A 17,239-nucleotide genomic window follows, 5' to 3' on the forward strand; every position below is an offset into this window, starting at 1 on the left:
GTTATAGGTGCAGTTGAAAAAAATGAAGCAGTGTTGAAAACAGAGAGTTCAGTGAGCAGTACACAGTGAATGTTGAGGCCTTGACCTTCCCAGACCCCCATAACACACACAGCCAAATCTATACTCTCTGTGCAGCATATTAGACATATCTTCCTTGGAGACTCTGACCAGTCCAAGAGAAAAGACAAAACCAGAGACTCCCTGGTGATGGTTTACTCAACTCACCACCATAAATCTAGACCACAGTGCTGCAGCTGCCAAAGGAAAGTCCACTTCACATTGGGGGATGGGGTCTCCCACATTTCCATCTCTCATTCTCATCTGTTGAATCTGCCTCTCAGGTGGATCTTCCCCACTGGGAAGCCTTTCGCTCGGTGGTAATCCCTGGCTGCATTGGCATGGACAGGCTGGCAGGACAGCCTTGAAGGAGGTGTGTGGCCTTACAAGCAGGCCCATTTGCAGCCCTTTGGTATCCAGTTTAACCTCAAGGGCTCTTGTTGCTCTTCAGCAATTCTTTGTTAATGCTTATGGAAATTATTAATACCTTTTTTCACCACTTTCTTTAATCTCTAATTTCTTTTTTTAATATACATAAAATATATACTTATTTATATATTTAATATATATTTTTTAATCATTGTTCATTTTTGTAAAATGTATGCTTGTTTGCTTTCTCCTCTCAGGTGTATTCCTCATAATATTCCCACCACCAACTCATCCTTGAACCATCACCATAGTCCCTTGTGCTCTTCCCTCCTCTGTTTTGATCCCTCTGCCTCCCCCTCCCTTGCAGAATGTCTGATTTATAGTTGCCTGCTAATTTTGTTTTTTTATTTATTATTGTTTTTTTTTCCTGATGCCTTCCTTGGTTCCCCTATTTTTGTCCTATAAGTGAAACTGTAACAGGGTGGTCCCCAGGAAAGGGGGAGGTTCCAGCTTCCCTGCCCCACCCAAGGAAGGGTGGAGCTGAGCAGGGAGAGAAGAAGCTGAAGAAGAGACTGAGGAAGGAAGCAGGATGGAGCAAGGAGACCTGGAGGAGGCGCATGGAGCCTAGAGACACGTGAAGAAACTGCGCTCGTCTTTTGGTCGTGGACTGGGTGACACAGATGTGGGTGAGACCCGTGGGGAGGTGACAATGGCAGCTTTTATCTTGATGTTGATTTTGCTCTTTTCCTTCCGGGCTTGTCCAGTTGTTTGTGACCCTTTTCTGTGGGTCCCCACTGGAAGATGTTTTAGACTTGTGGTAGACTTTGGGGCCTTGTTCTGGGCCGATCCCATATGGATGGACTTTTACCCACGAGGGGATGGGTAACTTTGGGTGCTTCATTTAGAAACTAGACTCTTTGCCTTACCTGTATTGTTTTCTAGTTTAATTAAAGTTCCTTCCCATTAAAGTCTCCTATGTTTTGTGTTGATGCGGCGGATGGCAGAACCCATGTAGAATAGGCAGGTTTGCAGGGTTTGGGCTGACCCTCTCCCTGCCCTATAACAAAACCATCCATTTTTTTTCTTTGTCCTTCTGACTTATTTCACTGAGCATAATCTCTTCCAGCTCTATACATGTCGCTGTAAATGGCATGAGTTTCTCTTTTTGGATCACTGAGTTGTATTCCATTGTGTATATGTACCACGTCTTCTTGATCCAGTCATCTATTTTTGGGCTTTTGTTTTGTTTCCATATCTTACCTATTGTAAATAGTGTTGCAATAAACATAGGGGTGCAGGTATCCTTAATTAGTGTTTTTTGTGTCCTTTGGGTAGATTCCTAGGAATGGAATTGCTGGGTCATAAGGTAGCTCCATTTTTTAGTAGTTTGAGGGTCCCTCACACAGCTTCCCATAGTGGTTGTGTTATAGAGCAACCCCGATATTAAACGGGTTCCTGGCTGTGGGTCCTCACCCGCGCGCTTTAAAGGGACTTATGAATACTCTACTACAGACACACGCAAAAGGGTTAATAAAAGGTTTATTTACAAGAGAAAAAGAAATAAGGAAAATGTACAACTCAGGGAGAAAATAGGGAAATAAAGTCTTTAATGCGTCCTACCCGATCCGACGACCTGGAAACCCAAAGTCACTCTCAGAGCTAGATGGACGCCGCGAGCTGGCCGAGGGCCCCAAAATGGAGAGCGCCCCAAAGCCCACATGTCTGCCTTTTGTATCCACCTGGCTGCTTAACCCCACCCTCAGGTCCCAGCCACCTTCCCTTTAGTGGTGATGGGATTTGGAGTTCCCAGTGTCTTTGGCTTTGACCTGGGGTGGGGGTGGAGTCCACAAAGCCTGTATGGAATTTGCTTTGGGGCAGCCTTTTCCCCTAACAGTTGGACCAGTTTTTATTCCTACCAGCAGTGTTGTAGCGTTCCTTTTTCTCTACATCCTCACCAACATTTGTTGTTGCTAGTTTAATATGTGCCATCCTAACTGGTGTAAGGTACTGTCTCATTGTGGTTTTGATTTCCCTGATGATAAGTGATGTTGAACATATTTTTATATACCTGTTGGCCATTTGCATTTCCTCTTTGGAGAAGTGTATTTTTAACTCTACTGCCCATTTTTTTTGACTGGATTGTTTACTTTGTTTTTGTTGAGTCTTGTGTGAGCTCTTTGTAGATCTTTGTGATCAGTCCCTTATCAGTTGTATTGTGTGCAAAATTTTCTCCCAATCAGTAGGGTGTCTCTTTGCTTTGGTTAATGTCTCTTTTGCTGTACAAAAGCATTTTAGTTTGATGTAATCCCAGTTGTTTATCTTTTCCTTCACTTTCTTTGCTTTGGGGGATGAGTCTTTAAAGATGTTACTGAGATGTATGTCATGTAATGTTTTGCCTATATTTTCTTCTATATATTTTATGATTTCAGGTCTTATGTTCAATTCTTTCATCCATTTTGAGTTGTGTTTTGTGCATGGCCTAAGGTACTAGTCTAGTTTCATTCTTTTGTATATAGCAGTCCAGCTTTCCTAGCACCAATGGTTGAACACTATCCTTGTTCCATTGCATTTCTCTGTACAGAAAAGACAATAGTTTAAACAACATATATGGAGAGCAATTGGATCTGAAGAGGATTTCACAAATAATCTCTAATTTCTGTCTCATCTCCCTAATCCTCAGTAAGTTACCTTACCTCTTAATTCACCAGAGGCTATCTCATGTGAAATCCTCTTCAGATCTAATTGCTCTCTATATATGTTGTTTTAACCTGTTGTCTTTTCTATGCAGAGAAGATATGTCCTCAGTTGTATGGCTTTTCTATACAGAATGAGTCTACTGACCTCAGGATTCTGTTCTTTGCAATCTGTCCCAGGGCCTTGTCTACCAGTTAGCCCTCCTGTGTGCTGCATCCTGAGTCCACTCCCTTTGCCCGCCTGTGAGAAAATGTGTAGGAGGTACTTTGATGGCCACTGAGATTCCCTTTCAGGAAATGAGTGGGAAGTGGTCCCCACTCATCAGCCCTCTTCAGAAACTGTCTCAGCACAAGGAGCCACTTCACCAAAGGTCATTCATCCTTTTCTGGGCAGCTCTCTGACTGTTATGTGGAGGACATGAAGACCCAGACTTTCTCACCTTGTGCATTGGCTGAGGTCCTCATTGAGGCTGCATTTCTGCCCAGCTTCTTCCTCAGTCTGCTCCTGGCTTCTTATGGTTGCTAAACCAAAGAGCATACCTCATCAACTTCCTGCATGCTAGCCTCCAGCTCAGGGTCTCTGCCTGTGGCTACCCTCTTTATGAGGGTATGACTGTAAGACATGGTCATTGAAAAATCATTTGGGTAGTACCAAGTTACCTTCTTAAAAGGGCATTCCCTTTTAAAAAGTTTGCATTCCCATCAACAATGCAGAAAATTGCCTATACTCTAACTCCACTACTAGAAATCATCAAACATGCAAATCTTTGCCAAATCTCCAGATGGTGTCTCATTTTTGCTTTATTTTTTTCCATTATGTGTAAGAGTGAGAATGTTTTCATATTTAATGGCCATGTATATCTTTTTATCTGCTTATGTTCTCTATCCATTTTTCTATTATATGACCATCATTTTACATACTGATTTTTTTTTCCTAGCACGTTTTCTTATTTTATTAAATCTTGCTAATATTCTTTAAGGGAGAAACATGCAGAAGAGAAGGCTACAGCAAAGAAATTTTCTTTTTTATGAATTAAGAAGCCACTAAGTTGCTCATTACCTTCAGTGATGCTCTTTATCTTTATCCTGGGGCTCCACATAATATTCAGCACCCACAGTTAAACACAAAATCAGCAACTCTCTCATGTGAATCCTTTAATTACATAACAACAAAGGAGTCATTGTTTGAAAAGCCACCCATGTGTCTCCACATTTCACTGCATGCCCTTGGGTCCTTTAGTCCTAATGCAGCCAGCTTCTTGTGGACAGTTTCTAAAGGCATCCTTTCAATCTTCCATTTTCATGATCTGAAAGTTCTATTTTACTATGTCTATGAGATACATGGGCCATGTGTTAATGGACCATGTCTGATGGTCATCTGACCTCTTAGTACACTGAACACTCAATCCTATGGCTGGTTTATATATTGATTTTTAAGTGCTCTTTATATAGCAACTAAGTTATCCAGTGTGTTGTTTTTGACTTTGCTCAAGACATTATTTTTGGATATTTTTAATTAGTTACCACAGTATTTTTGCTATGTTTCTTAGTTTATAAGATTTTAAAAATTCATAATATTTTATTCAAAACTTAGTTCAGATGTCATTGCTATCACAAAGATATCTCTGTCCAGATGCACTCCACAAGGATGCACCTTGGCCAGAAGTTAACTCTTCTTTCATTTATATAAGTCATGGTACACATTATGTTACACCTTATATTACAGCTATTTTTATTACTCTACAGCTGTTTTCATTAGATTGTAGATTACTGAGGGAAGGAGCCCTGTTTTGTGTATCTACATATTTATTCTAGTATCTAGAATAGGCCTGTAGTTACTTTGTTAATAAATGTGGTAATAATTGATATTTAAATAAGTAAAAATGTTCATCTCCTCTCCCAAATAAATCTTATTTTATTTTAATGTTTATGGAAAATTACATTTAATTATTTCATATCTCTCTATATCATCCTCTCCACATATACATAAAATACTTATTGCTGAATTCTTCCTGTATAAGACCTAGGTATTAATGGTCTTAGGTGTTTTATTTCTTTTTCAAAGCCTGGAACATCATTTTTTTAATACTTTATTTTATATAATTCTTATATCATTTTCATCTTTGCACAATGTATGCATTTTCATTATGGTTATATTCCCCATACAATTGTACCCCTCCTTATTTTGACTCTAGTCCTTCCTCTCCGTGCCCCACCCCTACCCCCCCCCCCACCGTTGTGTGTCTCTGGTTTACTGTTGCTTGTTGATTCTGATTTTTACTTTGTATTGATTAGTCTTTTTCCTGGTCTCTTATTTAAGTTTTCTAAATTCCTGCTATGAGTGAGACCATTGGTATTTTTCTTTTTCTTTCTGGCTTATTTCACTGAGCATGATCCCTTCCAGCTCCATCCATGTTGCTGCAAATTGCATGTGTTTTCTTTTTTGATTGCTGAGTAATATTCCATTGTGTATATGTACCACATCTTCTGGATCCAGTCATCTGTTTTTGGGCATTTGGGTTGTTTCCAAAGCTTAGCTATTGTAAATAGTGCTGCTATAAACATAGGGGTGCAGGTGCTCTTTGGAATTGATGTTTCTGTGTCCTTTGGGTAAATACCTTGGAGTGGAATTGCTGGATCATATGGAAGCACTATGTTTAGTAGGTCAAGAAATCTCCACACAGCTCTCCATAGTGGTTGGACCACTTTGCACTCCCACCAACAGTGCAGGAGAGTTCCTTTATCTCCACAACTTTGCCAACATTTGTTGTTGCTAGTTTTTTTTATTATGTGCCATTCTCACTGGTGTAAGATGGTATCTCATTGTAGTTTTGATTTGCATTTCCCTGATTACAAGTGATGTTGAACATTTTTTCATATTCCTGGTGGCCATTTGTATTTCCTCTTCAGTGAAATTTCTTTTTAGCTCTTCTGCCCATTTTTTTGACTGGATTATTTTCTTTGTTTTTGTTGAGTCTCATCCGCTCTTTATAGATTTTTGTGATTAGCCAAAGCTCTCCTGAAAAAAAAAAAGAAGGGAATGGAGGCATCACACTCCCAGACTTCAAACTATACTACAAAGCCATAGTCATCAAAACTGCATGGAATTGGAACCAGAACAGACACATGGACCAAAGGAACTGAATAGAAAATCCAGAAATAAACCCACAGATTTATGGTCAACTAATCTTTGACAAAGGAGCAAAGAATATTCACTGGAGCAAAGAAAGTTTGTTCAATAAATGATGCTGGGAAAACTGGGTTACTACATGCAAAAGAATGAAGCTTGACTACTACCTCACACTACACACAAAAACCAAATCAAAATGGATTAAAGAACTAGACATAAGACCTGAAACCATAAAATAGATAGAAGGAAATACAGGCAAAACACTACATGACATGCACCTCAAAGACATCTTTACAGACACATCGCCCAAAGCAGTGATAGTGAAGTCAAAGGTAAACAGCAAAGATAAACTACATCAAATTAAAGAGCTTCTGCACAGCAAAAGAGACAATAACCAAAACAAAGAGAAACCCTACCAACTGGGAGAAATTTTTTGCACACAACACTAATGATAAAGGACTGATCACAAAAATCTACAAAGAGCTGATGAGACTCAACTGGAACTTCATTTTTTTAATTGAGGTAGTATTGTTTTACTACACCATGTATGATTTAGGGGTATAGATTCATACATCTATGTTTTAAAGGGGGAAATAACCTAATATCAAATAATCAGGAGATTACAGTGCTTAATTTATCATTAACTTGCTCCCCATAGTTATAAAACTCTGGTATTCTTTATATATGTCATTATATGAAAAAATATTTTTAAGTATCATATTATTTACAAAAGTTACTTAGTAACAGTAGTCTCCTGTTAATACTGTTATGGGTTCATTTTTACCTAGTCCAGATGTGTTTTATATGCTAATTTATTTATGTATTTGTTTTTTGTAGGAAGTCCTGGCTGAGCAAAGTGGGGAGCCCCAGTTCTCGAATTGACCGTGCGGACTTTTCCAATGAAAAAACCATCTCTAAACTTGATTACTCTAATTTTAGTATTCGGTATTAGAAGAGAAACAGACACTGGAATGCTTATGGTTGTAGAAAATACATTATTATTCCTTAGTCTATAGACTGATAATGAAATAGTTTTATTTAAGTATGTTTTTAACAAGAAAAAAACAGTATTCTAAAATAAAAATTGTCATTACCACATAATTCATCGAATATTTTAAGCTTGTCTCATGAAATCTTGAGTTCTAATGAAAATTATAGCATGTATGTTATTTAGCTTGCCATAAGATAAAGTTAATATTGTGAAAAAACAAACAAGAATGTAAAATAAGGGTATGTCATTGATTAATTAATTAAAAAATTATTGTTAGGTATGTTGTCTGCATTGAATTCTAAAATCTTCTGAATAATTTATTATAGTTGAGTAATTTATTAACAATAACAACAAGAAAAAACAATGGTTAGATATAAATATACATAGTGAGCAGTATAATCACAATAGAGTTTTGAGTTCTGGTTAAATAATAACATGATCCAGCACTTACATTGGAGAAACTTAATGCTTTCTATACACTGTATCATTCTGTATAGTGAACAGATGAGTGATGGTGACCGATAAGGACCCACAGTCTTCATCTGGCAAGGAGCCAGATTTGTATCAGCAACTGCCCATGACAGATTTCCAGTTAATCAAAAAAGAAACTGAGAATCTAAATAACTCATTATCCCACATACCTGCCCTATCATTTGGAGATTTTTACATGTAAATGATAATTAAGAAACAGACAATTTTAAGGGGAAGGCTCATTTCTATACCATAGAATTATACTATGGAGAAAGGAAGACCTTTAACTCAACATACCAGGGAATTTCAAATATTGTAGGTATTATATATATCTTTTAATGATTTGTAGATTTTTATAACAATTGAGTCCTTCATTAAAACAACATTTTACATGAAATTGAATACATAAAATAAGTGAAAATTAAAAAGTACAAGTACTATGTTTGGAATAGGGTTTGGAGCTCCTGGAACCCTGCATACCTGGTCTGACCTTCCCCCCTTGCATTTTGGCCTTCTTGGACAATTTCCAAACCCTTGGGCACATAGGTTGAAACTACCATTCTACTATGTTAGAAATATCCTTTGCTACTCTCCATAGCATGGAGAAAGAATTAGGGCCTCACTCCTACCTGCTGCAAGGTTAAAGCTGAAGAAAGAGACGGTGGCTGATTTTGTTCAATTGAAAGGTTAACTATGGGAAATGATAATGTTGATATCAAATATATATTAAGATCTCACAATATTAGGGAATGACAAAGATTTAGCTTTCCAATATACGTGAAATAAAGGAATAACAACAGTTCCTATTATTTTAATATTGTCATTTTTTAAGTATTATGTGTCAAATATGCAATAGAATCTATTGTGATATTCATTTGAGTTTTGCTCACCTTAAACTTCCCCACTCCTAGTTCAGGAAGGTAGATAATAAATTTAAAAAATGAAGCTTTTTTGAGCAATAAATCAAAAGGGGGGAAAAAAAGAGTATACAAGTCTTGTGTTCCCTTATCTCAGGGAGACTTTTCATGCCAGATACCCTAAGACAACTTTTCTTCCAAGGTTAAATGGATGGCATTTGTGAATTCTTTTTGCCTAGTGGGTAAATAAGAAGTAGAAGTAGCAAGAGACAAGGGGACATTGGGACTATCCAGCACTTTGGAAAGGAACCACTGGCTGTGGAATCCCTTAGAGAGGGACCCATGGTACCTGTCCAGAAGCAGATGTGGTAAACCTGGAGGAACTGGAACCTGCGCCAGGGGCTCCCAGCCTAGTTAGATTGCTGTCCCCAAAAATGCTGCACAGCATCTTGATTACAAGAGATGTAGTGGCTTGGATTACTATCATGGCAAATGGTATGGACTGGGGACAAGGCAAGTTTTTCCTCAATGTTCTCCCTGCCTGAACCCTAAAATGGTTCTCCTGGGAGAGGGCGCAAAGCACCAGGGATGACTTAATTTAATTTCCTACCTCCCAGACAGTATCTGACTTGAAGCAGGTCAATTTGACTTAGAGGAAATAAAATATATCTCTCTCATACAATTACATTTGAAAAATAAAGCCAGAATCTCTTTACACATAGAAAGGCTGGATGATTTTAGGAAAATATGGTCTCAAAAATGACACTTCTGGGCCTCCCTGGTGGCGCAAGGGGTTAAGATGCAAACTATGAAGCTAGCCACAGCCACTGCAGCACGAGTTCAATCCCTGGCCAGGGAGCTCCTGACTCGCCCGCTGCTCCCCTCAGCAGTGTATTTCAGTCAGTCCATCTGTTCTGCTCCCCATTCTGTCTCTGGTGAATCCTCTCACCTCCCATACCTCTGGCCTCTACCCCAGTTGTTGTATGCATAAATCTTTTTAAAAAATGATACCTCACTTTTTATTACCCCAATATCCTTGATTATCCCTTTCATAACTCTAAGAAAATCATACTTTGCTGGCACAATCTTCTACCTGCACAAAATAAATTATACTAATCAAGGTTGCTTAATGATTAGGAAATAACTAAATTCTATTACTGGGTAGAAAATGTAGAAATTGATTTAAAAATGGGTGTTCATGAATGGATAGCAAACAAGAAATAAAGGTAAAGAAATACAAAAAATGTGTTATAGAGACCAGATAACATAAGCTTACAGAAAGAATTTTAAATTTAGATATTATGTTTTAGATAATAACAAACCTTGATAGAATTAGAATAAGAAATTTTTAAGGCAAAGAAAAAAATTAAGCAAAGATGTTTATCTCCTTTAGTGACTATCAACCAGGAGTCTCAACCCTCTGCATACCTATTCCCCTCCCCTCAAGAAACAACATCAGAATTGGGAGGGGGTATTGAATGATTATTTTCCATATTTATATAAAATAACTCTTTTTAAAAGGCTAATTCAAAAAGTAAAACTCAATAGAATCTTTCTGGCTGGAAGGAAAAGTAAAAGACTGACTCTTTACAAATGGGTACAGAGAACAAATGGGTGTGAAGGAGACATGAGATATTCTCATTAGAAAGGGTGTGGGCTTCTGAGGTTGAGAAGAAGAAATCCAAGTTTCATCTGACTCTGGGAATCTCTGAGTGCAGAGAAATACCCTCCATCCTGAAGAATATAATTCAAAAGTAGGTTCTTGTGTTAAAGAGAAAAGAAGCCCCAAAGGAGTGAGTTAGCATGTGGGGGTAGGCATATAAAAACACATATATCTGACTTGCTGGAAGTTGGTTACCACGTTTTGACCAAATATTTTCAAATTTGTCTACCAAAAGAATTTTTCATAAGTAGATATATTAAAATTCATAATTAGAGACAACAGATAATCAGAATTCACTTCCAAAAATTAGCTTGTATTTGAAAGTATATAATCCACAAATATATTTTTATAATCACTCTCCTAGCCTCTATTAATATAGATTTCAAAGAGTATTTACCACTTCAATAAAAGAAAAGATTTTCATACCCGAAACTAGTTTCAGAACCTGAAAAAAGGCAGCATGCTCTAGTCGAAAATATTCTGGTATAGGAATTAGAAGCCCTGCATCCTGGGTCCAGGTAATCCATTAATTAGTTTTATGGCTAGGTGCCCTCAATGATGAAGTCAAGAAGTTGACTGCATCAGTAATTTTTTCAGAATGTAGCAATCTAGAGGCCTTTCAAGATGTGGGTCCCATCTCTCCTGTTTTTCACACATTAGGTTTCTCTGTAAAACATCCTTTGGAAAGCATTGTGGAAAGAAAAAAAAAATAAAGACAACTCAAAACAATTCTAAAATGCAAGGATTATAGTCAGTCATTTGGATCATTAGCAAAATCAAGGCAGAAGATTGACTGAATTCAGTGTAGTCTTATCTGGATTAAAAACTTGCCTACAGTGTTTAACCAGGAAATGGGCATGACCATTACTTTTGAGATGCAGCATGTACATTAACTAGGAGAAAAAAGGAGCATAAATTGTTCAGCTACTCAGGTACTATTTTCTGAGGTAGCAAAGAAGGTATAATCCTCTTCTCTGATCCCACCTCCCACTCTTCTCCATTGACTGGGGTAACTCCTCAGTCTTAGCACATTGGAGAAGGGACACTGGGAGTAGTATATTGGATAATCTCTTTGCTGAAAGCATAGCAGCAGAGGTACGTTAGCTTCAAAAGTATTCATTTTATAATTACTTTTACTTTACAAATTATTTCCTAAATCCTTTCATATATAGGGTGGATTCCATAAGTTAAAACATTTTAAGACTCTCAGAAACCTCATAGTAAAATAACAACAAAATGCTGGAGTAGGGTAGATCAACCATTCTGAGGCTGTGGACTTAAGAGGGACCCTCCTGTACACTGGCAGATGCCACAGTATAACTGAGGTCTCGTCCCTGAAAGATCAATAAACAGGAAAAAAATTACCCTTAAAATTTACCCCAAAAAATGCACCACAGGGCCTCCCCAGTAGTGCAGCGGTTGAGCGCTGGGCTGTGAAGCTGCCTGCAGCCTCTGCAGCACCGGTTAGATCATCCCCGTTCTGCCACGCCCGCTGCTCCCCTCAGTAGTGTACCATGGTCCTTCTGCCTGCTCTGCTCCCCACTCTGGCTCTGGTGAATTCTCTCACCCTCTCGCGCTTCTGACTGTACCCAGTGCTTGTATAAATAAATAAATAAATCTTAAAAAAAAAAAAATGCACCACAGTCAAAGTCAATGAAACATTGTCCTTTAGAATCAGGGAGGTACATTCCATTTCAGAGAAAAGCAAAATTTCAGGAGATACTTTCTGTCCTCAACAGCATGTAATGAAAGTTGGTTCTTTGAAAGAAAAGCAGGGGGCACAGGGCAAGTGGGTGAATATTAAAATAAAATATATGGAAGATTAGCTAATATGTAAAAAAATATTCTGAAGATAAGGCAACACAAACACTTCAGCTATGCACAAATTAGATAAGACCCAAACTCGAATAGGAGAAATGTAATTCATTCTGGAATGAGTAACTGGCAAACTTCACAAGTATACACAACTGACTATCACAATTACAGAGGCAAAATTTTAAATATGCTTATTACTAGTCCCATTCCAGACCTAGTGAATCAGGATCTTCCATGTTTTCTGTTCCTGAATCTGCATGTTTAAAATCTATCCAGGTGATTTTGATATTCTTGCAGGCTTAGGCAACATGCAATTATAGAATATTTTTGAAAAGATCATTGGGAAAGTAGAAGAAAGAAATGAAAAAGTAAGAAAGAAAATGATTAATTTAAAGTAAAGTGAATACATATCCAACTCATCGATAAATCAATAGAAGCTTAGGGACAAAAGCCAGAGTATTAAAACAAGTAAAAAGTCAGTTATGAAATGAAAAATATCTTGAGTTGAAGTATTTCACTATAAGTAAAAATTACTGATAAGAAGCCTGCACATAAAGCCTGGCTAAAAAATAAATTTAGATAAATTTAGATATTGTGATAAACACTCTCCCTCCAGCATTACTTCAAGAAGAACCTAATTCCTGCCCAGCCTCTGTGCTGTTTCTCTAATCCATTCACTTCTCCTCCCCCCAACTCCTACTAGTCATTTAGCGATGATTTTGCTTTCTATCAGAAATTTCACAAGTTCCTACCATCCCATCTGGCCACATGCCTACTCTCCTGCACAAGTAATTCCTCTCCCTTCCTACATAGATGAATTATGATCTTAATGACCTATGAGCGATGATTTTACAGCAACATCTGGCCCCTTATTTTCAAGAATGCTGTTCCAGCAATTCTGACTCCTGCATGGTCATTTTTGTTTCCTATTGAATATCTTTCCCAGTCTGTAAACACCCTATTACTTCTCTCTCTCTTGACCCCTCCTACTACTACCATACGTTCTTCCTTTTATAGATAATGTCACCAAAAAGTCTATACATGCTGTACTCCAATCTCTCCATTCTTCTTGAACATGTTTCTATCATTCTTTTGCCTACCTCTTCTCTCTCCCACTCTCCCCCACCCCCAATCAACCAAGACTCCTCTTATTGTCCCTATAATTTTATCTTATTGTTGCTAACTCCACTGATCAATTCTCTGTCATTCTCTGTACTTAAACTGCTCATTACTTTTTTTCATTTGATTTTCCTCTTACCTCATTATTCATGTCTTTTCAATATTTGGTGATTCCTCTTCTCTCTCTAACCTCTTAACATTTCCGGGGCTCCAAGCTCAAGGCCTGGACAATCTCATCTTCTTAATCTATACTTATCCCATTCCCAGCATCATCCAGCCTCATAAAATATACATATTGACGACTCCACACTTTTCATCTGCCCCCACCTTCCCCCACCTTCCCCCACTTGGCTTATTTTCTCAACTCCAGAGACACATAACCAACAGCCTACTTGATATTTCCAATTAGACTTCTAGTAGGTCTCTCAAAATTTAATATCCCAAACTGAGTTCTGAATTTACTCCTCCCACAGACTTTTCCACCTATGTTGATGGCAACACCACATATTTAGTTGCTTAAGGCAAAATCTCTGAGAAAAATAGTCACCATTGATTTTTTTCTTGTGTTCATACCTCTGTTGTCGCTAACTTTAAATATTCAAAATTTGCTTTAAAATAATCTAGTGGGAGGAAGGGGGGGGCCAAAAGTAGATAGAGAAATAGATAAAACAAGATTAAGCATGACTAGATAAGTACTGAAGTGGTACATGGGTTTATTAGACCATTCCCTATCTTTGCATTTATTTATATTTTCCATTAGAAAAAAAAAGTTAAACTTATGCTGGAATCCAACCATTTCTCACTAACCCTAAGGCAGCACTCTGGATCCCAGTCTTCAGCATTACTATAACGGCCTCTTAACTAGACTCCCTGCTTCTGCCTTTGTTCTTTTTTACTATGTCCTCAATACAGCATCAAATGATACTATTAAAACAGAAATCAGACCATGTTACTCTGAGCTAAAACCTGACTGCAATCTGTTTTACTCTAAGTAAATGCCAAAATTATTACAGTGGCCTCCTGGGCCCTCAGCAAATCTGCCCTTCCCTTATGGCTTTGACCTAATCCCCTACTACTCTCCTCTTGCTCACCTACTCAGCCACATGGAACTCCTTCTGTTCCCTGAATGTTGCGAGCAGCCTCTACACCCATCTGTTCAATTAACTGTTCTCTCTGATGTACGTGCCTTCCTCACAGCCATCCACAGATAGCACTCCTCACTGCCTTCTGGTCTTTGAGTGAATATCACCTTATCAATGAATCCTTGACTGGTCACCATAATTAAATGGTCAAATACTCCTGTTATTTACTTTCTCCATAGTGATTGTCACTACCTAATACTTGATATTTTATTTGTTTATTATCTTTTACCCCAATTTAAGCTATATAGGGGCAGGAGTTTATGCAGGTTTGCACCTGCTAGTCTGTAGCAACTAAAACAGTGTATAGCCATAATTAGTACTCAATAGTATTAAGTTAAATAAAAGAAAATTTCCCTCAAGGGTTAACCCAGAATGATAGAAAATTAAATATTCATGATAAGATGTAAAAAATGGTTCATTCCCCTATAAAAACTCCTCGCAAAATCCAAGTATATGCTGATGACAAGAGACACAAAATAAAATGACAAAAAGTTCCACTATCATCTATGGCTTAGTGAAAAGCACTAAATTTAACCTCTCTTGGTAAACAACTAGACATATGGAACAACTGTTTTCAGCACTGGACAACAGACAGCACAGAACCATGAACCCTAAGAAAAGAGAAACATATGATGGGAACCCTACAATTGTTGCACTTTTCTGCCTAGATGCAATTTCTAGACTGCAGAGCAGGAAGTGGGGATCCCAACAGCACCTGGAGGCCCTGCTGAAGAGAAGGGACAGAGAAAGGAGTTGGGGGGAGGCTAAATGTGGCTAGCGGTTACCATATTGTACAACACAGCTCTAGACTAAGGGAAGAAAATATAAACTAATCCACTGAGTGACAATCAGGAGTAGTCACTTGCTGGTACAACTTTTGGTCTTATTTATATCTACGTTTACCAAAATTTTTTATAGTAAGGAAAAAAACCTATTGAAAAAAATGTATTAAATTGCTAGTACCTAATTTGGAATGATAAGTGTTCATTCTACCAGAAAAAATTTCAAATTAAACTCTAAAAGTACAGAAAATGAATTGGCATTTAATCCCAAAAGTAATGTTTAACTCTGTGTAGGAATTTCTCTACAAACAAAGAGTTTGGCAATGGAAACTTCATTTTCATTTAAGAAAACTAGTTTAAGTTTTTATATATATAAATAACTTATTTATTTATATATATTTTACATCATTGGCTTTTTTTTTTACAATGTTTGCTTTCTCCTCTCAGATGTAGTCCCCATAGAATTCGCACCACCAATTTACCCATGCACCATAGAACCCTGTGCTCTTCCCGCCCTTATTTTGATCTCGCTCTCTCCCCCTCCCCTGCAGAATGTCTAATTTATATTTGTCTGTTTATTTTTGTTCTGTAGTGTTTTCTATTGTTATTATTTTTCCTTGACCCCTTGTTTGGTTCCCCTATGTTTCTCCTATAAGTGAAACCATCTGATAGTTTTCTTTTTCCTTCTGACTTATTTCACTGAACGTAATCCCTTCTAGCTCCATCCATGTTGCTGTGAATGGCATGAGTTTATCTTTTTTGATTGCCAAATAGTATTTCATTGTGTATATAGATACCACATCTTCTTGATCCACTCATCTATTTTTGGGCATTTGGGTTGTTAAGAAAACTAGTGAAAGTTTTCATGTTAAAATAAAATCAGTTTCTTTATAACAATAATATTTTGTCTACAATGTGATGGAGTTAGAGCTTTTTGTAAGAAATACAAGAAAAGATATTCTATCTGAGAGACATTATGGATTACTCTGAAAATATAAAAATCAGTTAAATGTCGAAACCTGTAGTCATTTGTCTAGTTTATCATAATTTTAAAAGACGAACTTTGTATTTATATATTTTTTTATTTTTTTAAGTTTTTTTTTTTTTAAGATTTATTTGTTTTTATACAAGAGCTGGGGTACAGGCCAGAGGTGCAGGAGGATGAGAGGATTCACCAGAGACAGAACAGGCAGATGGACCAAAATACACCGCTGAGGGGAGCAGTGGGCATAACAGGAGAGGTCTGCTGCACCATATGGGTATCTCCCTGGCCAGCTAGGGATCAAACCGGTGCTACAAAGGCTGCAGACAGCCTCATAACGCTGCGCTCAACCTGCTGCGCCACCAGGGAGGCCCTGTATTTATATTTGTATACCATTTAATAATTATTGTCATAAAGTATAAAATAAATTAAATTCAATGAACTTAAATTGAGATAATTGAAGTGTGTAATGTTAGATTTTAGAAATTAAGGGATTATATTGAAATTCTTCCAATCTGTATTCAGATCATCCCCTCTTCTTACAAAATTACTTGAATTTAACAAAGTTAAGATTTCTTAATGGGTCCCTTTAGTGTCTACAAAATAGAGTCTGAATAATATATTTGAGACATCAGCATTTTGGCAGTCAGTCAATGGCTTAACTCCAATTTTGAAGAATGTCTATGTCCCATTCACTGTATTGTTTTACCCATTGTTTGAAAACAGAGTGGGGAAAAAAACATTAGCTATTTTCAAATGTCAGCAAATAGAGCTGTCAACCCAGGACCCAGCACAGGGCTTTTTTCCACAAGTCTGTGAGTACTTGGGCATCATTGCCAACCAGGAGTTCAAACCCTTTACTAATCAAGTTTAAATTCTACCAAGCATATTTTTTATTACTAAAATTTTTGCCACATTTAAAAATTAACTATTTGTCTTTTGTCCAAAGACTAAACAGTTGTGTTAAATATTATATTACTGAATTTGAAATATCACTTTCCGATAGGACAGATCATTTTAATGCAAATCATGTTTTTCCAAATCATTATGTACATTGTTTTTTAAGTGCTGGCTGTCACAGAGTAGCTCACAATCTGACCAGGAAATAAAATATTCACAAACACTTATCTAGAGTAAAACTCCAAGGTAATAAACGAATGATGCGATG

At 37.3% G+C, this 17,239-nt stretch overlaps 1 protein-coding gene across 3 annotated transcripts in view; it reads left to right on the plus strand.

Moving 5' to 3' along the window:
• Window positions 1-7,527, plus strand: part of ACYP2 (acylphosphatase 2) — a 136,681-nt gene extending 129,154 nt beyond the window's left edge. The window contains exons 4-5 of one of the 3 annotated variants that reach the window (XM_054701444.1): window positions 893-1,112; window positions 7,087-7,113. In XM_054701444.1, the coding sequence (XP_054557419.1) occupies window positions 893-1,064 (172 nt within the window). In that variant the 3' untranslated portion in view covers window positions 1,065-1,112; window positions 7,087-7,113. Of the gene's footprint in view, window positions 1-892; window positions 1,113-7,086 lie in introns of all 3 variants that reach the window. The other 2 variants (XM_054701445.1, XM_054701443.1) reach the window with 2 other exon arrangements.
• Window positions 7,528-17,239: the final 9,712 nt, after the last annotated feature.

The sequence above is a fragment of the Talpa occidentalis genome, unplaced genomic scaffold (assembly GCF_014898055.3).
Source record: "Talpa occidentalis isolate TD23 unplaced genomic scaffold, MPIMG_talOcc4v2.1 talOcc4.5, whole genome shotgun sequence".
Classification (NCBI taxonomy): Eukaryota; Metazoa; Chordata; class Mammalia; order Eulipotyphla; family Talpidae; genus Talpa; species Talpa occidentalis.